At 42.4% G+C, this 27,362-nt stretch overlaps 1 protein-coding gene across 3 annotated transcripts in view; it reads left to right on the top strand.

Annotated features, from left to right (window-relative positions):
- RNPC3 (RNA binding region (RNP1, RRM) containing 3) overlaps window positions 1-27,362 on the top strand; it is an 864,050-nt gene that overhangs the window by 488,582 nt on the left and 348,106 nt on the right. For all 3 annotated transcript variants that reach the window (XM_044086040.1, XM_044086039.1, XM_044086041.1), the window contains exon 8: window positions 23,054-23,179. In XM_044086040.1, the coding sequence (XP_043941975.1) occupies window positions 23,054-23,179 (126 nt within the window). The remainder of the gene's footprint in view (window positions 1-23,053; window positions 23,180-27,362) is intronic.

Here is a 27,362-nt window from a genome sequence, read left to right as displayed (position 1 = left end):
GCATGGCAAGAAATCACCTCTGCTACCTGGGTGCAGAGTATCATTTCCAGAGGCTATTTAATTATTTTCCCTTCCTCCTCCCTGTTCAAAGAAATTCCCTGATGATCCACTCAGTCAGAGGGAGCAGACAACCATTCAAATTCAAATGCTGCTATAAAAGAGTCATCCAAAAAGTCACACCAGACCGAATAGGATCTGAGTTTTACTCAAGATTCTTTTTAGTGCCAAAAAATACAGGGGACTGGAAACCAATTTTGGATCTCAGCAAACTGAACAAATTTGTTTGAAAAAAAAAAAACAAATTCCCGATGGTCACATTTCAGTTCATTCTTCCATTTTTAAGAAAGGATGACTGTATTTGCTCTATAGATCTTCACAACACGTACTACCACATAAAAATGGACAGACGTTCCAGAAGATTCCTTCGATTCCAGCTGGGGAGACAGGCATTACCAATTCAGAGTTCTGCCCATTGGTCTCACTACAGCCCTCAGGGTGTTCACCAAATTCATGTTAGTAGTAGCAGCCTAATTAAGACTGCAGTGATTCCAAGTGTTTCCGTACTTAGACCGGCTCATTTCTGCTACTACCAGGCAGCACAGCAAAACAGAAAGTCTTACAAGTATGCAGCCATCTAGGCATCACAGTCAACTTTGAAAAATCGTTGCTAGAACCAACACAAAGCCTAATTTTCGTAGGAGCTCAGTTGGGCACAAGAGCTTCCATTGGTTCACTTCCAGCATCTTGATTGTAAACTGTCCAGAATCAGGTCCTTTTTATTAATACAAAGAAGCAGAGTTCCAGCAAGGCTAGTACTTCAAGCATTGGGATCAATGGTGGCTGCCATAACTCTTGTTCACATAGCCAGGTTTCACATGAGAATTTTACAATGGCTTCTTGCAGCTCAGTGGTCCATCCTTTAGCATCCCATGTCTATGCCAGTCTGCAGGTGCTTATTCTATCTCATAAGTGGTCCCTCAATCCAAAAGTTTCGGAAAGGATATTCCTCACATGGCGCCAGCCTTGCTGTGACCTTTTTGCCTCCCCTCTGAACAAGAAATGCAGAAGCTACTTTTCCCTCATTCCCCCCCCCCCCCGCCCCCAGAGTTGGAATTGCCAAGGGATGTTATTCACAATTGGCCACCCGGTCTCCTTTATGCCTTTCCTCTGACTCTACTAATTCCCAAATTTCTACACAAAGCAGCCAAGTTGAAGAGCAAAGTCATCCTCTTTGCCCCCTTTTGGCCTCGGCAAATTTGGTTCCTTTACTTTGGTCTCATCTGGTACAACAATCTTGGATTTTGGATCCAGTTCTGGACCTCCTGTCACACCAAATGGGCATCAGTCACCCAGGCATTACAACTCTCAAGCTGACAGCTTAATCTGTCCAATTCCATTTGTTGCCTAGCATAATATGCTCTCTTCCCCAGTCAGATGCATACTTTTGTCATCTCATAAACCATCTACATGCAAACTTTATGCAAGTAAATGGAAAAGATTCATTCACTGGGCCTATCTACATCACCTTGATGCTTTTTCTGCACTAATTCACGAAATTCTTCATTTTAATTTTCTAGCTTCCATTTTCAATTATGGCGCGTGTACTTCTGTGATTAAGTCCAACTGGCAGCAATTTCTGATTTCCCTAATGGTTTCCACGGATCATCCATTGCTTCACATAGGCTTTGTAAAGCCTTTTTAAAAGGTGCTCTCCTCCTAAAGCTTCCTTACAAGGACTCTACTACTCCTTTGGACTTTACCTTGATGCTACAAGCTCTGACACAGCACCCCTTCGAGCCGGCCTCTAGATGTGATCTAAAGTTTCTATCTTGAAAAATTATCTTTTTGGTAGCCATCACCTCGGCTAGACAAATCTCAGAAATTCAGACACTTTTGTCTAGACCGCCATGTTTGATTTTCCACAAGGATAGAGTTTCTGTGAGAACAAACCCGTCCTTTCTACCTGAGGTAGTGTCGGAAACCAACCTTAATCAATGCATAAACCTTCTGGTATTTTTCCCAAATCTTTCTAACAAGGGGGAGTGCTCATTACATCTGATTCTACCTGGACTGGACCATCAGGAAGTTTGATCAGATGTTTGTTTCCTTTTCATATATTAAATTGGGACAACCTGTGAGCAAAGTAACCCTAGCTTAGTGGATTTCAGACTGTATTTCTTTTGTTTATAGGATGAGGGGTATTTCCGTACCTATACCCCCAAAAGCACATTCATAGTTTCATAGTATAGTACTAGGCTATCTGCCCTAGGGCATTTATAAGCCTAGCCAAAGTGTATGTGGCTTTCACCACCCCATGTAATGATACAAAAGTGTACAATTTAATTTAAATTTAGTTTGCTGTGCCTCTATCTAGCAATGACACAGAGATGACCCCCGGGGTAAACCTACGATCACCCATCCATTCGTCCATATTTCTCTTGAAGAGAGTCAGTGAGGGGCTTTGCCTAACATGGACAGGTATCCTGTTCCAGAGTGCGGGAAGCCTCTGGGTTATGAATCTGTCCATCCAGCATGTCCTATTCATATTTGTGCTGAGGTTTAGATCTTTAGCTCTCGTGGCTCTGATGGATTTGGATTTTTTGAGGTGGAGCATGTCCATTAATTCTGAATTGGACATGGCCTTGTACGTAAGGCACAGATCACCTCTGAGCAGGCAGTATGCTACTGAATAGAGCTGGAGCTTTTTCAGTCTGGCAGCATATGACATATGCTGGAGACCCATGATCCTCTTAGTAATGTACATTTGGGGTCTCTCCAGCTGCTGCATGTGCCGGTTGAGGTACATACCAAATGGGGCATTGTACTCAATCATAGGCCTGATAAGGGAGGAATATAAGGGTACAATGACATCCTTTGATCTGGATGTGAATCCCTTCATGATCAGGTGGGCAAGGTAGAAGGTCTTTCTAACCACTTTGGCAACATGGGTGTCAAATGAGAGGTCACTGTCAACTTGGGTCCCCAGGTCTCGGATTACTTTTTCCGTACTTAATGGATTACCACCTATGTGGTAATTTGTGGGTTCCTTGTTTTTTCCAAAGGGGATGACTATACATTTTTTGGCATTTAGTTTAAGGCCATGAATCTGGCACCAGTCGTCTGTTTCTGTGAGGCCCTTCTGGAGGATGCATGTGTCAGCTGGTGTGTCGACTATGGCGCCTAGTTTGCAGTCATCTGCGAACTTTGTCAGCCACAACCCCCCTATGTTTGCCTGCACATCTGAGAAATAAATGCCGAACAAGAGGGGTCCCAAGACAGAGCCCTGTGGGACTTCACATGTGACTGGCTTAGAGTCTGACATAGCTTTAGCTATTCTGACTTTGTGGGTTCTGTCCTTTAGCCAGTTTGCAACCCATCTTGTGACAAACGGGTTTACATTTAAGCTGTTGAGCTTGTCTATGATGCCTGAGTGGGGTATTGTGTCGAAGGCTTTAGCCAGATCCAGTTAGGCTGTATGAACTGCTTTGCCTTCATCGATGGCTGTAGTGACTGTTTCAAAAAAGTCCACCAGGTTTAAAAGACAGGATCTGCCTTTTACAAAGCCAAACTGGGTAGGGTCAATTGTCTGTAGGTCCCCGATGTCTTTGTTTATGAGTTCCATAATGATCCTTTCCATAGCTTTGCAGACCAGGCCGGTCAAGCTTATGGGGCGGTAGTTTCCAGGGTCTGTAGAGGTGCCACCTTTGTGGAGTGGGACCACTGTAGCTGTACGCCAGTGTTCAGGGATGTATCCTGTAGCAAGGCTAAGGTTAAACAGCGTTCTTATGTGCGGGTTTAGCTCTTCTGGGAGTTCACGTAGCACGCAACCTGGGACACCGTCAGGTCCCATGGATGCTGTATTTTTAGCTTTGCTGATGGCAGCTCTCACCTGGACATCTGAGATTTCAGGGAGTTTGCATTCAGCTGAGATATTTATTTCGTCTTTTGGGGGAGAGGGAGGAGAGAAATTTGCACTGAACCTGTCTGCCAGTATGTTGGCAATATCTGTGGATTCAGTGTATTTTTTGCCGTTATGAACTAACTCTGCGCATATCTGAGGGTTTCCGCCCAGGTTTCTAACATAACTGAAGAAGGCCTTGTGATTATCTTTAGTGTCCTTAGCGATTTTTCTCTCGAAGTTGGCCTTTGATGATTTTATTAGCGAACATAGTTTTCTGCTAGTGCTGATCAAGGATGCCTTCCCTTTATGGGATTTTGCTCTGTCTTGCAGTAGCTTCCTTCTCTTGTTATAAAGTTTGTTTATGGCTGGGGTCCACCAGATAGGATGCCTGCCTTTGGTGGAAAGGGTCTTGGTTTTATTTGGGATTGCATGATCCATGCATTCTTGGAGATGCCCGTAGAAAGCATTTGTGAAGGATTCAGCAGTGTGGGATGTGGTTTCCACTGGCCCAGGGGGCTTGAAGGATACCATTTCAGTCCTAAGGAGTGTAAAGTCGGCTTTTGAGAAGTTTCTCACTGTGATCTTTTGTGCTAGGGGTGGAGGTGGGATATGAATTTCTAGGGTTATTAGCTTATGGTCTGATCTCACTAGTGAGGGGTATACTTCCGGTGTTGAGCATTTTGTCCCCATGTTTGTGATGATCAAGTCAAGTATATTATTTCCCCTTGTGGGGGAGGTGACTAGTTGTTCCATCGCATTTGAGTTGATGAATTCCAGGAACCTTTGGGCTAGGGTGTTGGGGCTTGAGTAATGCACCCAGTCTGTGTTTGGGTAGTTGAAGTCTCCCAATATGATGGTATTTGGTGAGACATTCATATACTCCAGTGTCTTCAGGAAGGCTGAATGGAGTTCCTGAGATTGTGAGGGTGGTCTGTAGCACGCTACAAGTTGTATAGCAGTTTTGCCTACGGTTAGTTGCACATGGGATGGTCTCCGATGCTTCATGCGTTGCCACTAACCTGGAGGTGTGGGTGTCTTTAATGAATATGGACACTCCCCCTCCTTTTGTGGTTCGGCCCAGATTTTGGGGCCGAAATGCATGATACGAGGTATAACCTGGTAGGGCTGGGGTGCTCTCAGGAGCCTTGAACCAGGTTTCAATTACTGCACAGACATCGATGCTCTCCATACTGAGGAGTGCTTCGAGAGCCTGCATCTTGAGATTTAGACTTCTGGCGTTGAGCAGCATTACCCTTAGTTTTTTTCCTTTATTGTTTTCTAAGGTGGTGGGTTTGTCTTTTGAGCCTTGCCTAAAAAGGCACTATGGGGGTGGCAAGATCCTTAGCCAATATCCGGAAGCCCAGTGGTGACAGGTGCAAGCCGTCCTTTGCGAAGCAGCGTGGCTTGTCCAGCATGTCATCCCAAGCAGACAGACATTGGATCCCCCTAGAATGACACCAGTAATTGAGCCAATTATTAAAGCTGATAATCTTGTCTTTGTATTGTGGCATCATTCTTGGTGAGGGCAAGATGCTGCTCCGGGTCAGGGTCATACCGGCCTGGGCTACATAATCGGAGAGCTCCTCTGTCTCTTTTCATGTAGTCCAAGGAGGTACATCTCAGGTCATTCACGCCGGCATGGACAATGACGGAGTCATATTTGTACTTGCTGTGGGGTGACCTGAGTGCTTGTGTTATGTGGCGGATCCTAGCTCCCGACAGGCAGCTCACCATTACCCTCTCTTTGTTCAGCCTGGTAAGCGGGACGTCAGTGTGTCTGACTATAGAGTCACCTATTACTAGTGTATCAGGCATGGTGTTTCGACTTAAGGGCTGTGATTGTTTGGCACACTGACTTTGTGTACTATGTGTTGCTTGTGCAGAGTTTTGAGGTGGTGTTTTCTTGGATGTCTGCTTTGGAAGCCTCTGTTGTTTCGGTAGGTTTTTTATTAGAGCCTCCGAGTATGTCTTTGTGTTATTATGTGTTTGGTTTGCAGTAGTGGTTGGTTTATGTGAGACTGGGTTTGTTGTGTGTGTGGTTACCTTCTCCTCCTGTCTGGTCTTGCTAGTCTTGTGTTGAGAGAGTTCAGCCTCCAGTTTGGCTATATAGTTGCATCTCTCATGTGTTTGTTGGGAGGAGGAGAAGGGTTGTCTGTGTACATGAGACAATTGTAACATTGTCTCAGGATTCCCAGATTAACCAGCTGAACTGGAGAGGACGTCAGTAATATACCACTCGACATGCCGGAATAGTATAAGGGGGTGATGTGTAACTGGGTCAGAGAAAGGACTTTGAAGGGAAGTGGGTATTAGCACGGGTTGTAGGTGGATGTAGTGCTTACGTTAGTTTAAGGGTGCTTCATTTAAAAGAAAGGTTTTAGGAGCAAGTGCTAGGCTTATGATAAAGCGAATAGACTGATTTTGTTGAAAGTAGAGGTTTATTAAGGGAAAAATTGAAGTGCAGACTTGGCGGAGCCAGGAATAGTTTAAGCCTGTTTAACCGGCGCTGCGCTATGCGCACAATTGCGCAAAGCCGTGCAAATGCGGATTTTAAACAGGGAACTTCAAAAGAGCTGGAAATGGTCCAAAATGATCAATTACTACAAGCTCTTGTGCTGAGGTCACTCCTTCAGGGACAGATAGGCTGCTCAAGGCTCCCCACTCTCACTGGTGAGCAAAGAAACTTCCTTCTATCCAAGTAAGGCAATGGACAACACAGTAACTACACCACAGTCCAGAATACAGCAAAGCCTGTACACTGGTCTAAACTAGTCGTCGAGAAAGGCGGGAAAACAAGGATATTTTTTTTTTTTTTTTTTTTTTTTTTTTTTTTTTTTAGGTTAAAAAGTACACAGAAATGCAGGAAAAAACAGTAATAAATCACTTACGCAGGCTAGCTCACTTTAGTGGGTAGCCTCAACAGTTAAATTTAACAACAAACGTTCGACCAAATGTAACTTTAAGTGCAGATAATGTACAATGCAAAAAACAGGTAATAAAGCAGTTTAAACCTGTTCAAAGTAAGAAAAGGAAGGTCTCTCAGGTAAAAACAGCAAAAAAATACTTGGATCAGGAAAGTAGTCGCTTTTCTCAGTTCTCTGCTGCTAGCACCACTCTGCAGGACCACGAGGAGCTGTTTCTGAGTAGTATAGCCAGAAAAAAACGCTCAGGGGCGGATTTTAAACAGGGAACTTCAAAAGAGCTGGAAATGGTCCAAAACGACCGATTACTACAAGCTCTTGTGCTGAGGTCACTCCTTCAGGGACAGATAGGCTGCTCAAGGCTCCCCACTCCCACTGGTGAGCAAAGAAACTTCCTTCTATCCAAGTAAGGCAATGGACAACACAGGAACTACACCACAGTCCAGAATACAGCAAAGCCTGTATACTGGTCTAAACTAGTTGAGAAAAGCGGGAAAACAGTAGTAGCTACTTCTGCTGTCTTCCGGTCGGGAACTTCCATGGATTACATCTGTGCAGCTGCAACTGCAACTTGGGACTCTCCCTGTACCTTTGTTACTCATTACAAGTTAGATCTGTTATCTAGGGGAAGAGCATTGTTTGGTTCAGTGGTGCTCAGGAATATCCTGCCTTGAGTCCACACAGGGTTCTAAGTAGCTGGGGACTCTGTCTCACAGGTTGATGACAGAATGAAGATTGACAACTTCAGTTAAAGAAGTTATGTTTTAGTATAACATTCCATCTTCGTCTGTCATCAACTCCCCTCCCTCCTTCCCCTTGCCAGATTTCCTGGAAGAACAGGCGTTCACCTGAGAGTTTTCCTTTTGGAATATAATTCTACTGCAGATATGGTCTTTTTCATTTCTTTTTACATGTTTCATTCACTTATCAGCAAACTCGATCTGGGGTAATCTCTCTAAGCATTACAGGTAAGGGATGTGCTCAAGAGTGGAGTCCATGAGTTATAGAAACGGCCAAGTCGTTTCCGACAAATTGAAACTGAACCCACAGGTTGATGACATATGAAGATAAGACAACTCAGATGAAATTTTATGGTAGGACATAACTTCTTTTGTAACAAACTGAAAACATATTTTCTCTTGAGAAATTGTGTTTATTTTTGCTTTGTGGGGCTGCCATAATGTTTTAAATTGTTATTTTTTTTTAATGTCAAAAAAGTAATTTTTGTGGACTGTTAATTTTTCTGGCATTTTCTATGTATCTTCCCTGAAAAGTGACACCATTTTCAGCTTGACAATGGAACAGACTACAGTCATACAATTGGTCCTTCTTCCAGCCAGAAAAAGAAGTTAAGCAAACAGCCTTTGCCACCACAAAAGGCTTGCAGTTTGCCTCAGCTGCTGGTATGGGATTCTGCTGTGGCTGTTTCTTGTACCTCAGACCACTCATCTTTTACCCTGTATCCCTGTGGTGTAGCACCTTTAGCCACTATGGACTGCGGATTAGCCACATCCTTTGTGGCTGTTGGAGTCCCTTTAGTGGACAGAGGTGAGTCACTTATGTCTTTCCTGGGTGCAGGAACAGGGTAGTTTTCCCCTGTTGTGTCAGAATGTTGTGCCCATCCATGGGAAAGCAGTGATGTTCTTCATCTCACATTGCTGCAGTCCTTACTTATGGGTAGTCCGCGGTCCTCGGTCGGCCCGAATACCAAAGTATTAGGCTGACGTCGGTCATGGGCGCCTAGAACTGACATCAGAGCGTCAGGGTATAAAGGCGCATGACCAACGTCATATCCTCAGTCTTTTTTGCCGCATGGTCCGATGCAGAAGCAGCGTTGCAAGTGCCGTTCGGCGTTCTGAAATTTTTCGGTTTCGGAGTTTCCGACCGATACCAAGTTGGGCTAAGTACCCCGTTGGGGAATATTTTAGTTTTTTCTTGCCTCAGTTACTTACCGGATGTCAGAAAAAGTGAATAATTGTATTTCTTGTGGGAAACAGATACCGCATAGGGATTACCACTCGCTTTGTATTCCTTGTTTGGGACCGGAGCACGACGTAGTCGGGTGTCGGTTTTGTGCTAGGTTTAATAAGCGCACTATAAAAACGGAGGTTAGATTGCGCTAGGTTAGTCTTTGGCAAGAGGTGTAATTATAACATGCCGTCGGATGTTCCGACGCCGACTTCTACTAAGAAGCGCAAAGACAGATCTTTAAAGCCTAGGCAGGATGATTCGTCTGTTGCGGACGCCGGTTCTTTAGAAGCTACAGCTGAACAGCTGGATCCGGCTGAAGTTTCTGTTGAGTCCCAGGGGGAAACTTTGATTTTACAAGATGTGGCCTCTCAGGAGGCAGGCCAGGCTGAAGGGGCCTCTCAGGTTACTATTCTCCCTTCTATGCCTAAGGTGGTTAGGCCTTCTGTTACTGTTCCTAAGGCTCCTTCTAAGGGCAGGTCTGTTTTGCCTTCCTCTGGTGTCAGTTCTGGTTCTTCAGGGTCTGTACCTAAAAAGCACATGCTTAAAATGGCGGAGGATTTGATTACTTTAATTAGAGGTTCTATGCCCCCTCCTGATAAGAGGCCCAGGATGGAGCCAGAGTTGGAAAGTTTGGAGCAGGCCTCAGATGATTCTGAGTCTTCTGCTGAAGACATTCAAGATTTCCCTCCTTATTCTGATTCTGATGCAGAGGATTCCACTCCTTCTGCTTCTCCTCTAGAGGATTTTTCATTTTCAGAAACTTTGCATTCCATGAGGGAGCATTTTAAGTGGGAAGGACAGGATTACTCTGATTCACGGAAGAGACTCAGGGAATTCTTGTTTTTGCCACAGCATAGACCCTTAGCTATACCTCCGGTTTTGGATGTTGTTTCGGATGTTTTCTCGGAGGCTTCCCTTAATCCAGATTCTGTGCCTCCTGCTCCAGTTAAACCTGACAGGTATTATAGGGTGCCTGAGGCTCATAAATATCTGTATAAGAGTCCTAGGGCGGAACCAGAGACTATTAGTCAGGGGCCTAAGGGTGTTAGAGCCTCTGTTGTTAAGAATCCGGTTCCTCTGGATAAGGAAGCTAGAGCTTTGGATAGATGGGGTAAGAAGGTGTATACCTCTTCTACTTTAGCGATGAGAGCTTTGAACTGCCAGTTTCATATGTTGAAGTATCAGAATTTCCTCCTTTCTCAGCTAAGATCTAAAGTGGATGCTTTAGCAGAGGGCATAGAGTGTAAAGAATTGCAGGATTTAGTGCATGTTTCTGAACAGGTGGGAAAGCACTCTTTGCAATGTGGTTTTGATGCTTTACAGGCTTCTTCTAGGGTGGCTGCAACTGGTTCAGTTATTCGTAGGCACGCCTGGCTTAAGGATCAGAATTTGTCTGAGCATGTTAAGTCTAGAATTCTGGATGCCCCTTTACAGTCTGAAGTTTTGTTTGGTCCTCCTGTGGAGTCAGTCTTAAAGAAAATGGAAGACAAGGCTAAGTCTATGCAGGCTGTTAAAGATTTTTTGCAGGTACAACCTCCAAAGTTTAGTAGAAATTGGCCTACTAAGGGGTGGACGTACCCTTCTTCTGATTCTCAGTCTAGGGGTAGATCTAGGCGTGGTAGGGGCAGAGCTCAGAGTACCTTCAGGCCGAGACAATGGAGTTCGCCTGCTCAATCTGCTGGTGAAGGCAGGGGCCAGTCCTTTCGTAAACAGGCCCAATGACCTGCATTTTCAGCTGCCAGATTCTTCCTGCCTGGCAGCTCCTTTGGGAGGAAAGTTGGCTCTTTTCAAACAAAATTGGCATTTAGTTACCCAGGGCAAATGGGTATTGGACATTATAAACCGAGGTTACAAGTTCTATTTCCATACCATGCCTCCTTTCAAGGGCATGCCGGACGTTCCTCCTCGGCAAAGGATAGAGGCTCACAAACAAATTTCTTTACTTCTTCAAATGGGAGCTATACAGCCAGTTCCTCTGTCAGAAGTGGGCCTAGGATTTTATTCTCGCCTGTTTCTAGTTCCAAAGAAAGGGAACACGTGGAGACCAATTTTGGATTTATCTATCCTCAACACTTATCTGGACATTCCAAAGTTCAAGATGCTGACTTTACAACAGCTTTTACCTCTGTTGGGAAAAGATCACTGGATGGTTACTCTGGATCTCAAAGAGGCTTACCTTCATGTTCCTATCAGGCCCAGTTGCAGGAGGTACCTGCGTTTTCGGGCTGGAAATTTACATTATCAGTTCTCTGCATTGCCCTTTGGCTTATCTACTGTGCCCAGAGTGTTCACAAAGGTTCTGGCTCCAGTGATAGCCTTTTTCAGACTAAGAGGAATACAGATTTATCCTTATTTGGACGATTGCCTGATTATTGCACAGGAAAAGGACGAACTTCTTCAACATCTACAGTATGTGACGGCAGTGTTAAGATGCCTAGGGTATTCTGTGAACGAAACAAAGTCCAGTCTAGTACCCTCTCAGGACATGTGCTTTCTGGGTGTGAGACTGAATACAGCTTCCCAGATGGCCTTTTTGACCCCGGACAAACAAAGAAGCCTTTCTCTTTATTTTCACCAAATGTCTCTACGGTCCAGGCTGACTGCAAGGACAGTCCTTCAAGCCTTGGGGTTCATGGCATCTTGTATTCTGGTGCTTCCCAATGCCAAATTGCATATGAGGAAGCTTCAATGGTATCTCAAAAATGTATGGACACAGCACTGCCAAGATCTGGACACTGTCATTCAGATAATACCTTGCATTCAGAAGGAGTTTTTGTGGTGGGCTCAGGAATGTCACCTAAACAAGGGACTCTCTGTGACCCGGCCAGAGGCGAGTCAGATTCTAACGACAGATGCCTCGGACAAGGCTTGGGGAGCACACCTCAATGGAAAATGGGTGCAAGACACGTGGCCTGTCAAACTACAACATTTGCATATCAACTTGAAGGAAATGTTAGCAGTCCAGTTTGCATTGATGGCTTTCAAAGACTTACTTCACCCAGGGCAGGTGTTGATTCAAACAGACAACACTACTGTCATGTGGTACATCAACAAGCAAGGGGGAACCCATTCTTACCCTCTTTGCAGACAAACGATGCTTTTGTGGGAAACTGCTCTCAATCTACACCTCAATCTTCAAGCAAGGTTTCTACCAGGAGCACAGAACTCCTTAGCAGATGTGTTGAGCAGACAAATAGTGGATCCTCACGAGTGGAAATTGGATCCTCATGTATTTCAAAAATTGACAGTGTTATGGGGAACTCCAGACATAGATCTGTTCGCTTCTCCATTAAATTACCAGTTGCCAAAGTTTTGCACAAAAATGTTTCATCACACAGCTTGGAAGGTGGACGCTCTATCATTCAGTTGGAACAATCTGCATGTATATGCCTTTCCACCTCTGCCTCTTCTTCCCAAGGTACTTTTGAAGGCCAGACAAGACAAGCCAACCATGATTTTGATAGCACCGGATTGGCCTCGACAACACTGGTACCCACTACTGAGGAGTCTAGTACGAGAACCTCCATGGCCTCTGCCTTTGATTCCGCACCTTTTGTCACAAGAGGGCAATCACTTCCTCAATGTCAAGATTCAGTCTCTGCATCTAACAGCCTGGCATATTCTGTTTTAGACTCTGGAGGGTTTCAGCTTCCACAACAAGTTTTGAATGTTATTTTGGAGGCCAGGAGGCCTAGTACCAGGAAAGTTTACGCTGATAAATGGAGGAGATTTTTTATTTGGAGCAAAGGAAAGGACTTTGATGTCTCCAAACCTGATTTAAGTGTTGCTCTTCAATATCTTACTGAGTTATTGGACAAGGGTTTGTCTTTCTCCTCGATAAAGGTCCATGCTGCAGCCATTTCTGCTCACTATGATTGTGACCCTCCTTTATTCTCTCACCCTTTGTTTAAGCAATTTCTTAGAGGGGCAAAATATAAGACCCCCACGTAGAGCTCCTACTCCTGCTTGGGATCTCAATTTTGTGTTGGAAAAGCTTACTCTACAACCTTTTGAGCCTGCAGCTTCGGCCGAGTTAAAGTATTTGTCATGGAAAACTGCTTTTTTGTTGGCCATTACCTCTGCAAGAAGGGTTTCTGAATTACAGGCCCTTATGGCAGTGGAGCCTTTCCTGATTTTTCATAAGGATAGGGTATCTTTGCGTACTAATCCTTCCTTTATGCCTAAAGTGGTTTCTAGTGTGGCCTTAAACCAAACTATTCATTTGCCTACTTTTTATGCAAACCCCCAAAGTAAAGGGGAGAAAATTTTGCATACTTTGGATATTCACAGGCAGTTGCGTTATTATTTGAGCAGAACCAAGGAGTTCAGACAGTCTCAGCAGTTGTTTGTTTCTTTTGCCTTGGGTTCACAGGGTAAACCTGTTTCAAAACAAACTATTTCTAAATGGATTGGGTTTTGTATTTCTTTCTGTTATTCCCATCATGGTAAGGAGATTCCGGCTGGAATCAGGCCTCATTCCACTAGGGCTACTGCTACTTCCACGGCCTTTCTAAGGGGGGTAGCTACAAAAGACATTTTGGAGGCAGCTACTTGGAGTTCAGTGCATACTTTTTCTAAACATTACCACCTTCCTCTCTATTCTAAGTCTAGGGCTGGATTTGCCACTGCAATTTTACAGGGCATTTTAGCAGCCCCTAATGCTTTATGATTTTTACCAACCTCCCTTTCCCGTTGCTTTGGGATTCTACCCATAAGTAAGGACTGCAGCAATGTGAGATGAAGAACATAGTACAGTTTTGTACCTACCATAAATGTAGATGTTCGAAGATCCACATTGCTGCAGTCCAATTTACCCTCCCTCCTTCCCCGCGGTAGTTTAACAGGGTGCTATGCTTTAGGCGATGGTTGTTGTTGGGCATGTTTTTGGGAGGTATTCTGTTTTTGGCTGTGGCCTTTCTTGTTTGGCCTTCTGACATCTGGGGCAAGAAAAGACTGAGGATATGACGTTGGTCATGCGCCTTTATACCCTGACGCTCTGATGTCAGTTCTAGGCGCCCATGACCGACGTCAGCCTAATACTTTGGTATTCGGGCCGACCGAGGACCGCGGACTGCCCATAAGTAAGGACTGCAGCAATGTGGCTCTTCGAACATCTACATTTATGGTAGGTACAAAACTGTACTTTACCACTAGTAACATGTTTGACCCCATTTTTCCTGTTAAAAGGAAACGGAAAACCAAGCATTTATCTACTCCTCCTCAAATTTCTGTGGATATGAGTAGTTTACTGGTACTGGCTCAGGGTTTAATTCAGCTAATAAGCCTTCTTGTAAAGTTGTTTCTGGTAAAAGAAAGAGAGATTCCTTTTTTCCTGAAGAGATTCAAGATTCTGAATCTGAACAGGAAGATGCAGGGATATATACAGGGTTTTGCCCTCGGATAGAAGGTGCCAATGTTTTCAGTGAGAGAACACTGAGGTTTCTCAGTCCCTTAGAAGATACTGTGTGCTATTACAGAAGGTCTAGAACTTAAACCCATTCCTCTTGTCCTGTCTTCTTTAGAAGATGCCTGCAACATTGCCAGTAAGTCAGCCAGCTGTCCCTAAAAAGGCAGACAGGATGCATAAAGTTCCTCATCTTTTAAATTCTTATACACAATTCCCAATCCTGATTCAGCAGCTGTAGCCTTAGTTGATTCCACTACTGCTAAGCCCTTGGTTCCAATCCTACTTGTTTTAATATGGATGGGAAATTATTGATGGGTATGGGGGAAAGTGTGTACTTCTGCAACTTTGTTTTTCAGTGTTTTGAATTTTCTGGCTCATATGTTAAAGTTTGTTGTGACAAACTGAAAGTATGAGATGCATTTTATCTGTAGTTTGTAGTTGTGAGGAAAATAATTAGTGCTTCTTCCAAGGCTGTGGACACTGGTGCTGTTTTAAGGAGGCTTGGTTGGCTGCATTCTCAGAACCTCCCAGATGTAAAAAAATAGAGTTTAAATTGTCCCTTGGATAGGGATTAAGTGTTTGGCCCCTCTGCTACTGAAGTGATCAAAAATTGTAATGAAAGGGGCGTGTTGCTCCAGGGAATCTCTTAAGATTCACAGCCCTCCTTTTACAAATTGTCCAAGGGATTTTCTTTCTCCTCATCCAGTTTTGGCATAAAACAGAATAAACATTCTCAACAGAATTCAGGTAAACAGACATATAAGAAGAAATAGTAAGGAGACTCCAAAAAGAAGTCTGCAATGTTCCAAAACCAAGGACAGTCCAACAAGCCTGAATGACTATTCAATAGACCTTGTGATCCCCTCACATCCTGGCCCCTTTTTTTCAGAAAGTCTAAATCTCCATTTTTCTCTTTGACAACAGATTGTACCATTTATCAAGGTTACAAATGGCAGTGGGGCGAAATTCTTCCTTTCCAGTGGGCCATTCCTCATCCTGCAGATAGTCTGTTTTGTTTCCACCTGTGCTTCATCACAAAAAAAATTATACTGTGCCTGACGCCCATGTCCCTTATGGACAGAAAGTAGCTTATAAATGTGTGGCTATGTCCTTTTTGGATACAAGACATAATTATTATTTCAGACAAAGTTGACTAGGCTTAGGAAGGCCCCCTGGGCCATTAGCCTAGTAACAGTGTATGAATCTGTGCTTTACGAAGGAGTGATAGAATCAGTTCCTCCCTTCCAGGTGGGGAAGAGTTTTATTCAGGGACGTACCTAGCGCCAAGAAAGAAAATGCGTGGAGACCAGTTCTGGATCTTTCTTTCCTATATCTGTTTGTGATAGTGGCTAAATTCAAAATGTTGTCACTTCACAACCCATTACTACTACCTGGTAACATTAGACACAAAAAATACTTATCACATCCCTATTCATCCAGACTTCAGATGTTTCTTAAGGTTTTGTGTGTCTAGATCACATGATCAGTTCTCTGCCTTACCCTTTGGATTATCCACCACAGCAATAGTGTTCACAAAGTGTCTAGCTCTAATTATAGCTTGTCACAGGCAACAGTGTATCCATATTTTTTAATATTTAGATGACTTGCTTATCTTTGCAGAGTCTTTTTCAAGGTGTCTTGTATCTCTCTCTCTCTCTCTCTCTCTCTCTCATTTGGATGAGAAATCTCTTGCACAAACTGAGACTCCAGGAGAACATTCAAAAACCTTCCTTGACACACACAAACAGGATTGTGTTCCTGGGGTGTCAGCTAGACACCACAGTTCAAAGAGCTTTTCTTCCACAGGAAGGGAATACCTCAGGATTTTGGGTCTCATGGCATCTATGAGCTCGTAATACCCTGGCAAGATTCCTCATGAGAAAGATACAGTGATATCGGAAATCTCTTTGGTCTTAGCATCAACACTCTCTGTCTTTTCAGATTCCAGTCCTGGGGTTTGACAGAAATTAAATCTTTTTGTGGAGACAACAGATAACCTTCATTCCAGGTTTCCCCTTCTCCCTTGCTGCTCCAAAGCAGTTAATTACTACAGACTCTTCTGACTTTTCTTGGAGAGCAGTTTCAGGAGGGACAAGTGCAGGGGGTGTGAGATACCAAGGACAGACACAAGCACAGAAATATTAAGGAGGTGCTTACCCTGATCACAGCACTCAACTTTAACTATCTTTGGTCCCTCAGACCTCTTCAAGTGGTTACAGACAATACTAAGTCATGCGGTACAAAAAGGTGGAACTAGCTCGTATCCCCTTTGCAGACTAGCCATGTTATCTTGGGATATAGCTTTACAGTGCAATCTTGCTCTGCAGGCACCCTACATTCTGTCAGAGTAAAACTGTGTAGTAGATGGCTGAGCAGGACAATGGCAAGACCCTCATGAATGGAAAGTAGATCTGGGGAGTCTTCAAAATTTGATACATCTGTGGTGAAGTCCTCAAGTAGACCTCTTTGTCTCCTCTCTGATCAATCAGTTCCATGCAAGAAGGCCTAGAAAAGAGATAACTTTTCTTTTCTTTGGGCAAGAATGCTCCTGTATGCTTTTCTACTCATTCCACTAATATCCAGTGTACTTCTGAAAATTCAGAAGGAATCCCTCAAGATTTTTGTGGTGACTCCCTTCTGGTCCAGGGGAACTGTGGTGGTTCTACCTTCTTTTGGAAATGGCCAGGTGCAATTACCACAAGCTTACACACAGACTGGATATACTCGCATAAGTCTAGGGTTTGTTGATGCACTCCAACATGACTTCCTGGATGATAGGGTCCCAATTACTTTTAGTCACCTGTTTTCTGAGGATGTGCAGCAGGTACTAATGGAGGCAAGAAAGCTTACTGCTAGAAAGCCATATATTAGCAAATAGAAAAGTTTTTTAGTTGGTGCCGACAACAGCATTCATTCAGGGCTAGTTTTTTTCTGGTTTTGCAATATTTGTATGAGTTAGTATCTTATTGTCTTTCTTATTCCTCTATTAAGGTCCATTTGTTGGCCATTTCAGCATGTCTGTCCATGGATCCTCTTCTTTCAGTGAGGTCTCATGTCAAGATCTTCTTGAAGGGGGTTTTGCATGAGAGGCCTCCTAGAAAACCGGTGACCCCTCTTTGGGATCTTAATCTTGTGTTAGAGAAGCTAACGCTCCTTTTGAACTAGCTACTCTCTCTGACTTGAGGTTCCTAACATGGAAAACAGTTTTTTGTATTGCTATGATCTCTGCAAGAAGGGTGTCTGAGTTGCAAACTCTTATGGTGAGTCAACCCTATCTCATTTTCTACAGGGACAGGGTTTCTTTGAAACCAATGCTTCTTCTATGCCTAAAGTGATATTAGAGTTTACTATAAGCCAAACTATTCATCTGCCCATTTTCTTTCCTGAGCATAAAAATTTGGGTGAAACAACAGACTTCCACAGACAACACTTGACAGTACAAAATCTTTCAGATCTTTGGAAGGGACAGCCTCTGTCAAAACGGACTATTTCCAAATGATGGTCTAAGGCTATTACATTGTGTTATACTCACCATAGCAATATTCCAATCAGGGTCAAAGTCCACTCTACCAGGGCCTGCTGCTTGGTCCTGTGTACATACTTCTCCAGAGCTTGATTGCTTCTCTCTGTATAGTTGAAGCTTTGTTAGGATCATTCTCCAGGTGTTTTTAGACCCTTCTCCTTGCATCACCCAAATATAGTTAGTTGTGGTTCTATACCCATATAGCTAAGGCTACTGCAACAGTGAGCATTCAAACATCTACTGTCATTGTAAGTTCAACTTGCACAGCTGCACTATAGTCATCATAGAACTTAGCAGTTAAGACTGTATGTGTTTAGCTGCTCACCTAGGGAAGTGGTATTCATGCTATGTTTTTCACATTTATCACTATTGCAGTAGTCTGTGGTATACAAGTTATATCTTGCATAGGATTCAACAACCAGCATTTACTTCCCAACAAGAACCACAACAAGAATTAGCATGATATGAGCTAGTGAAGTATAAACCACCATATTATCTCCTATATTCATTTGCACCAGTACCACTGATGCCAAGCATCATATAGAAAACCAGAGCATGCCATGCCAAAGTAACCGTCATTGCTCCCTTTTGGCCCTGTCAAACTTGGTTCATACTGCTGCTTCTTTCTTGCCTGATGGCCCATTGTGGTGTATTCCATTCGAAAAAGTTGCTGCCTCACTCCTCCGGCAAACCTCAACTGATCCTAATTGCTTTTAATGTATTAACATTTTTCAGTTCCACAATAGCCTGCGACCCACTGCACTGCAAAAGGTCATCGATGTCCTCCGATAACAGGAAGATGTATTACGTAGACACACTGACAAGGGTGCATTTCTTTGTATGGGTGCAGGGAAAAAATCTAGCTCGTATATATAAAGAGATCTCAGCAGTTCCTTCATCATGGTACACTGGTGACCATCTCAAACACACATTCTGGTCCATGTTCTAAATCACTTGTTTCCCTGGAGGTCAGCAAGACTTAACTCAAAGATAACTTTTATCTGCGGGATGCAATCAGAGGCCTTGCTCTGCCCTGGGACAAATACTTCATATTAGATAAATTCATCAAGATACCAATTGAAATGGCAGCCACAAGTGATCTACAGTTTTGTTTCAGCAAGGAAGATCTCAGAATTGCAAGCTTTATCAATCATGCCTCTGTTTTTAGTCTTCCTTAAGAAGATGTTTATTCACAGAAGTAATTCCTCCTCTGTGTCTAAAGTGGCCACTGAGTCTGCTGTCCTTGGACATAGGAGGTGATCTATGAGGTACAGTATTGATTATGGTTCGTTCGTGGGCTCTCTGTTTCTTATAAACTGTGTTATTTATGAAACTGAAACTAGCCCAGCAGCCTGCCGGTATTAGTTTCATATTCTTTCAGTTAATGTGAATAAATGTTTTACTGTATGGATGTTCATAGACAGCTGCGTTTTTACTTTTAGTATAATGCTGTTCTTCTGAAAGAGTGTCTAATTTTTCTTTTTGTTAAGTTAGACACAGCTGTCTATGAATGTCCCTATAACACCCCCCTCCCCAAAAAAGGAATAAAGTATCCAAAATAACAATCACCAGTACTTTTTGCAGTCTGCATAAAATTGTATTGAAAATAGGGGAAGCTCTTAAGAAGCCCATTCCTGCAGAAATATTGCCACATCTGCAGTATATTTATGCAGTTTCACAGCAATCCCCACTCATGCATGTAGGCCATCTGGTATTCACTAAATAAGTTTGCTAAAGACTATTGGGCACTAGTTGTAGAGCAAGATAATTCTTTATAGCAGCCATTATCAAAGGAATATTCTTATGACTATGGACACCCAGGAAGACCAACTAGGAGCTCTGTCCTAATGGTTACCAAACCTGTTCCACTTATCAGCTAGAGCATTTATGTGCTAATCACACTGACAGATACTTCTCTAAGATTAGTATGTTCTTTTGTAACACATTCCATCCCTACCATCCCTATTAACCTGAGATGAACAGGCATCTGCTGTTTCTTTTGCTGTGCTGTTTACTCACTCCTTTTGTGCTGAATGCAAGTATTCACATTTCTCCTGAAAGTCATGAAAGAAGGGCAGAAAGATGCATGATGGCGGGTTGGAGAGGGAGCCAAGCAGCCTAAAAAAGCTTTAGATGCTAAACAGTCTAGTGCGTGTTGCATATAGTTTTGATAGCAAAGATGAATTATATTTCTTACAGATCTTTCATTATGTTAAGCTAATATCATCCATTTTTGTTAGCTGTATTACACAACCAAATAGGACCCATTTGTTGTGTATGTGAAAGAAAAGATAGGCATTTCAATATTTTACTACAGTACAGAATATGGCAGCCCTTGCACTTTGCTTTCTAAAAGACAATCCAAAAGAAACAAGAAGAAAATATACTGCATAGCATAAGGATAATTAAACAGTACTGTAAGCACATTCGTTTTATAAACTCTCAAATTAAACTCATTTTGGTCCTCCCATTCCTTTTCCCCTTCCCATCTTTTATCCTTTTTAAGGCTGTTAGACTTTCATTTCATCAACTATATCTGCATTCATTCACAGTACAGGTAGATGTTCTTCAACAAAAAAAATAATTTAGTCAAACTAAATTGTCCTAATATGGCTTGAAACCTGAATTCTGTTTTACAGCCCATCTTTCCTGCTTAACCTCACCCTTATCTCACCGTATGGCACTGTACTCCCTTTTTTCTTTTGAGTGCGTGTTTGTTTGTGTGTGTCCTTTCTCTGCACTCTTCAAACAGCCTGATGTCCTTATTTCTTACGGGCTCCATAACTGTGCACTTATTGGTGTGATCGTCTGATGTTCATTATGGCAGAAGAGATGATATATGCTTCTTGTGATTTTTGCCCCTCCCTGATTTGCAGGCCAGTATTCTTTTGAACTTCTCCAGTCCACTTACACTATGTACATGATAACATTTTTATTCTGATCACACTCAAATCTTTTCTTTCATTAGTATTTTTTTTTCTATGTACATTCCTTTAGTCCATAGTTTTTCTGTGAATCTCCCTGATTACATAATTTGACACTTCTATGAAATTATAACTGCTATCCTCTGCCCACCTGTAACTGCATCTTGATGAAGCTAGCTTCCCCCTTTTTCATTGTCAGAAGTTTGGTTTCATATGGAAACATCTGAACTTGTTGCTTTTTACAGCCTGGGTTGTTATGGATCCAGGCATGCTAAGGAGGACTAGCTGTTGTGGCAGGCCGTGCACACACTCTTGATTTACTGATTTCTTACAAGGTAGTCACCTTCACAAAACAGTGACCTCACATTTTTCTGTCAAGTATTGTATTCACTTTATAATTGTGAATTCTGTCCATTTTCTCCGTGAGCTATGTGCAACATGTAGTATTTATGATCTTGAGGTACACTGCTTTCTGCAGGTTTCCACTGCTTTGTACCAAATGTGACTTAGAAGTACATTTGTTTCATAATACACTGTTGAGGACTTTGTTTAATAAAATTTTTGCCATTCAGTCTCCACGTAATAGGAATTGGTGTTCATTGTGGCAACCTTTCAAAATGGTTACGTACTGCAGCTGTTAGTGTCAAACCTATACAGAAGGCATTTTGAAAATATGCTTCATAGGATTCTGCCAATAGAGATGAGTGGTATTGGGAGGAGTTCTTAAGGTGTGAGCTGTATTCATAATTGGATAAGTAGAAGGCATTTAGGTTTGTTAACTGGAATGCTAAAGTATTTGGGAGGGTAGTTGCATGGTAAAATGTTTGGAAGAGTAGTATGGAGTTTGGGCCTCTTATTCTCGTTGTTTGGCATTTTTCTTTCACACAAGTATTTGTAGGTAGCACAAAGGTGAGTACTATTGTTGAAAAAGTGAAGGAATCTGCAAGACGTAAAGATGTTTTGCAAATGGCTGTAGACAATTAGGATTTGATGGGCTGGGGCAAGGTTTTACCATTTATAACTTTAAAGCATTTATTAGGAGACTAGGAGATATTTTCTTTTTTAGGAATTTTGCGTATTTGCCGAAATGGATGCATGAACCAATCTTTAGACCCTTTTCAGCCATATACCAGACCACAAGTGCAAGGGTAAATGCAGTTAGTATAAAGTTGCCAGTAAGCCCGCATGTTGTTCTGATGTTAGAGGAAACCAGAGTGCCCAAAGTAAATCCAAGCAGACATTTGTAGAGCATGCATAGAGACTGAACAGAAGTCAAAAGTGAACCTTGAACTGTGGCATTGTAAAGCAGTGATATTTAACACTGAATAACAATGCTAATTCTAGAATGACTGAATAGAAAAAAGAAAGTGTGAAGGATAGGATTAATTTCAGTATTACTCTGAAAATGGTAGTGGTCAAGATTGTACAACAAAGGGAACTGATTCCTGATAAACTGTAGCACGTATTCCATTGTACTTCTTATTGTGGTGACTGTGAATTTTCAGAGGAAATTTATCAAGATAGTGAAGGGTATGCAGGACTGAAAGGTTGAGGCTATACTTTGTAACAAAAATGTGGGACACTGATTTTGATTTTTAAGTTGCAAAATAATTTGGGTGTGGTAAAAAATATTTTCATTTATTTTTATTGTACCTTGTGGTTGACATACTAACATTGGATAAATCCTGTAAGCAGAAGTCCCTGTTTCAAAAAGGGAGTACTGAATGGGTAAGTGACTTGCTCAGTCACACAGTAGGAAGATGGAGGCTGAGGCAATCAAACTAGGACTACAAAATGAACCATATTAGCATGTCATATCTTTAATCCTTTAAGGAGGGAAATAGAGGGTAGGAGGGCAAGATTAACAGCAACACTAGAGGATTGCTGAGTTTTTCTTTTGTTATAACATGGAATGAACAAGCCTATCAATCGGGGTTTTAAATTTTAGAATTGAAATGTCTTTTTCTGCAGTGGAGAAAGAGATGGAATAGAGTGGGACAAATGTTAGAATCTGTATTAGCTGCACAAAATAAATGGGGCTTGATTGCATTCAACCTTTTTTTTTCTCTGTCATCTCTCCTCATATATTTTTACATTTGCATATGACTGCTTGATGTGAAGACAATATTTGACTTGAAAACAGAAGCACAGTTTGGACGTAACTTATTCAACTTTATTTTTTTTACAAAGTAGCAAAGTAGCATAAAATCTACATGTCATCTTTTGAAGTGGTTATGCAATATTATGTAAACGTTAGCAATTAATTTTTTTAGATACGTTGGTAATTAGCACTAAATGTTGTGATCCTTGATGTCAATGCAGCTGTTCTGTATTTACATAATGACATAGTTACCAAAAATTGTCTGCTCCTCATTTTTTACGTATTTTCATTCTTTTTATACCAAGAGTGGCACGTATAATGGAAATGGCCAATTTACCAGCAAAACTACCATTATCCAAAAAACAGCCTCGAAAGAGAAAGCGACCAAAGATAAAAGATTTGCTGACTGTGCCAAAACCACCTTCACAAAGGTATCCTTTTTTTCTTTATCTTGTTTATACATAGATGAAAAACAATCCAAGAGTAACAGAAAAAATAAGTCCAAAGAACATTAGTTTCTAGCAAGAAAACATTTTATTTATTACTTCATTCTTCATGGATTTCATGTCTTTATTTGTAAATATATTGAGTGACAGACCTTTATATGACTAGCAGTCATATTTTGAGACTGGATTAATGAGTAAATGAATGAATTTTTATTTGCCTTGTCCATATTCCAACTGTTAACGATAGATAATGTTTTTATTAAAGTCATTTGCAGTGTATAATACAAGGGATGGTGAATTATACTGTCATGGAAAATCGAAAATGTTATTGCTTTTGTTAGAAGGTGTGCAATGTTTACTATAAGTTACGGTTATTGCTTTTGTTAGGTATACAAAGTTATTGCTCTTGATTTTGTTAGAAGCCATACAAGTATAACATATAAATTAAATAGATGTGTTGGTTAAAGAGTTAGTATGTGGTATTGGACCACCAATGCTTTCATGTTACTTTGCATAATAACAAATGTAAGTCTTCAAGTACTGTACATCAGAGATAAATTTGAAAAATGCATGAAACACAAAATATGTGTATACTGGCAGTTAATGCAGAGAAATAAGGATAAGAGCTGATGTTCATCGTGTTACTGCTGCAGTCATCACACTTGGGTTCATCACACTTGGGTTATCTGCCATCATGGGTTATCTGCCATCAGGCGGTCCCGCAGTCAGCCCGAGTTCCAAAGTCTTGGTCCGGCGTCGGCTGCTGTCGCTTCTTCCCTGACGTCAGTGTGACAGGGGTATAAAAGAGGCAGCCGACGCCATTTTCTTCAGTCTTTCTTGCTGCGCGGTGCCCGAAGCAGTTCACAAGTGCCGGTCGGCCGAGTCTTGAGATTTTCAAATCAAATTTCAGACCGAAGTCTTCAATAAAGCTAAGTACCCCGTTGGGGAACCTTTTCTTGTCTCAGACCGATGTCAGAAAAAGTTAATAATTGCATTTCTTGTGGGAAGCAAATACCTCATAAGAATTTTCATTCTTATTGTATCCCTTGCCTAGGCCCAGACCACAACGTCACAGGTTGTCGGTTTTGTGCTAGGTTTAACAAACGAACTATTAAACGTCGGTTTGATTTCGCCCGACATTATTTTGGTAGAAAATTTTATTATACTATGCCATCTGAGCAACCGATGACCGGGATGCATAAAAAGCGCAAAGATAAGGACAGGCAGCCGAGACCCAAACCAAACACTGAGGCCTCTGCTAGGCCAGTCGCCGGTTCTCCGGTTTTAAGTGAGGCGCCTACGCAGCCCCTAACGACCGCTGATTTAGAACCCCAGCCTGCATCCGACTCACAAGCGGAGATTGCAGGGCCTCCAGAGCCTTTATCTTTAGGTCCTTCCGTCTCCATGGCTGAAGGCGATTCCGGTGCAGTTGAAAGGCCGTGTGTTGCTGAAGGTGTCTTCAGACCAACTACACTTTCTATTAAATCCTATGCAAAGCTGAAAACTCTTTTAAAAGTAAGGAAGCCTGTACAGCAGTCTCCAGTACAAGGCCCCATGCCTAAGAAACAGATGCTTAAGATGGCTGAAGACTTGATTACCCTAATCAGGGGTTCCCATCCCCCACCTGACAAAAGGCCTAGACAGGAGGAGGACTATGCTTCCTCTGACCAGGTTTCCATTTCCTCATATTCTTCTGGGGAACAGGAATACTTTTTTTCCCCTTATGAAGACTCTGATGCTGAAGAGTCTATTCCTTCAGCTTCTCCCCCAGAAGACTACTGTTTTGGGGAAACTTTACATACCATGAGGGAACATTTCCACTGGGAAGGCCAGGATTACTCTGATTCTAAGAAAAGGCTCCGAGAGTTCCTCTTACTACCCCAGTACAGACCCCTTGTTATTCCACCTGTGTTAGACATTGTGGATGATGTTTACTCAGAATCTAGCCTTAACCGAGATTCATTACCTCCTGCACCAGCCAAACCAGACAGATACTACAGAGTCCCTGACTCACATAAATTCCTATATAAAAGCCCTGTTGCTGACCCAGAAACCATTTCCCAGGGTCCCAAAGGGGTTAAGGCCTCTATTGCTAAAAATCCAGTACCATCTGAAAGGGATTCTAGAGCACTAGACAGATGGGGAAAGAAAGTATATACCTCAGCTACTCTAGCTATGAGGGCCTTAAATTGCCAGCTTCACATGCTGAAATATCAACAATATTTGATGTCTCAATTAAAACAAAAAAAATGAGCACACATACAGAGCAGCCTGATTACAAGGAAATGCAAGATTTGTTGCATGCAGCAGAACAAGTGGGAAAACATACTTTGCAATGTGGATTTGATTCATTGGAAACTTCTTGTAGAGCAGCTGTAACAGGGTCTGTCATTCGTAGGCATGCTTGGTTAAAAGAACAACCTTTACCTGATCATGTTAAAGCAAAGTTATTGGATGCACCCTTACAGTAGGATGTTTTATTTGGTATGAAAGCAGAAGAGGTTTTAAAGAAAATGGAGGATAAGGCAAAATCTATGCAGACAGTCAAGGATTTTTTACAGGTTCATCCCCCTCGTTTCAGCAGAAATTGGCCAACCAAAAACTGGTCCTTTCCAACTTCTGGCAGACCACAGAGGAGCAAATACAGACGCCCAAGGGGCAGAGGTCAGCCACAAGGCTCTTACAAGCCACGACAATGGGGTGCCACAACCCAGAAAGGAGGAGAAGACAGGTCTCCAACTATCAGAAGACAATCACGATGACTTAAACTGCCAAGCAAATCACTCTTGGCCGCTCCCTTGGGAGGAAAACTTGCACTTTTTGCAGACAATTGGCACATCATCACAAAAGACAAATGGGTCCTAAATATTGTAACTCAAGGATAAAAGGAATGCCAAACCTGCCATCAAATCAATGGGCAGAGGCTCAAAAAACAAATTACAGCACTCATGGACATGAGAGCCATTCAACAGGTTCCTACACAGGAACAAGGACAATGATTTTACTCAAGACTCTTTCTGGTTCCCCGAAAGGGCAAAGCCTGGAGACCCATTCTGGACCTTTCAATTTTAAACACATACCTGGAAGTACCCAAATTCAAGATGCTCACACTACAGCAACTTCTTCCCATGCTGTGCAAGAAGGCTTGGCTAGTAACGTTCGACCTCAAGGAGGCATATACCTGCATGTCCCTATTAGACAAAATTGCAGAAGATACCTCCGATTTATAGCAGGTACAACTCATTACCAATTCTCTGCACTGCCCTTTGGCTTATCTACTGCACCCAGGGTCTTCACAAAATGCTTGGCACCAGTAATTGCATACTGCAGACAAAGAGGAATCCAAATATATCCATATCTGGATGACTGCCTTATTCAAGCAGAAAGCAAGAACATTCTTTAAAATCATTTGGCGTTTGTAAAAAATCTAAGTTGCCTAGGGTACACAGTAAACGAAAAGAAGTCAAAACTAGTGCCCTCACATGACATAATATTCCTGGGTGCCAGCTTAAATACAACGGCCCAGATGGCTTATCTCATGCCAGACAAGCAAGGACAACTGACTCAATACTTCAAAATTATGGCAACAAAGACCCAACTCCCTGCAAGAAAAATTCTGCAGGTCTTGGGATTCATGGCATCTTGCATACTACTAATACCATATGCCAAACTGCATATGTGGAAATTATAATGGTACCTGAAAAGCGTATGGACTTAACACAGCCACAGCTTGGAAACAATAATACCACTCATTCCCTGCCTTCAACAGGAGTTTCTATGGTGGGCTCAGGCATGTCACCTCAACAAGGGTCAGCCTTTCACCTTGCCCACAGCCAGGCAAACAATAACAACAGATGCATCGGATTACGCCTGGGGACCACACATGGCAAGACAGTGTATTCAGGGCAAATGGTCTGCAGATCAAATGCATCTCCACATCAATCAAAAAGAGATGCTAGCTGTACAAAATGCCCTAAGAGCTTTCAAGGACCTCCTACATCCAGGACAACTTCTAATAAAGACAGACAACACCACAGTGATGTGGTACATAAACAAACAAGGGGGCATACAAACAAGGGGGCACACATTCCTACCCCCTATGCAGGCAAGCAATGACCTTGCGGAACACAGCACTGACCTACCAAGTTCAACTACAAGCACAATTCCT

This window comes from Protopterus annectens, chromosome 10.part0, assembly GCF_019279795.1.
Source record: "Protopterus annectens isolate FY-2018-M chromosome 10.part0, PAN1.0, whole genome shotgun sequence".
NCBI lineage: Eukaryota > Metazoa > Chordata > Ceratodontiformes > Protopteridae > Protopterus > Protopterus annectens.
The sequence above is the reverse complement of the archived record's forward strand: the minus strand, read 5'-3'. Positions and strand labels throughout refer to the sequence as shown.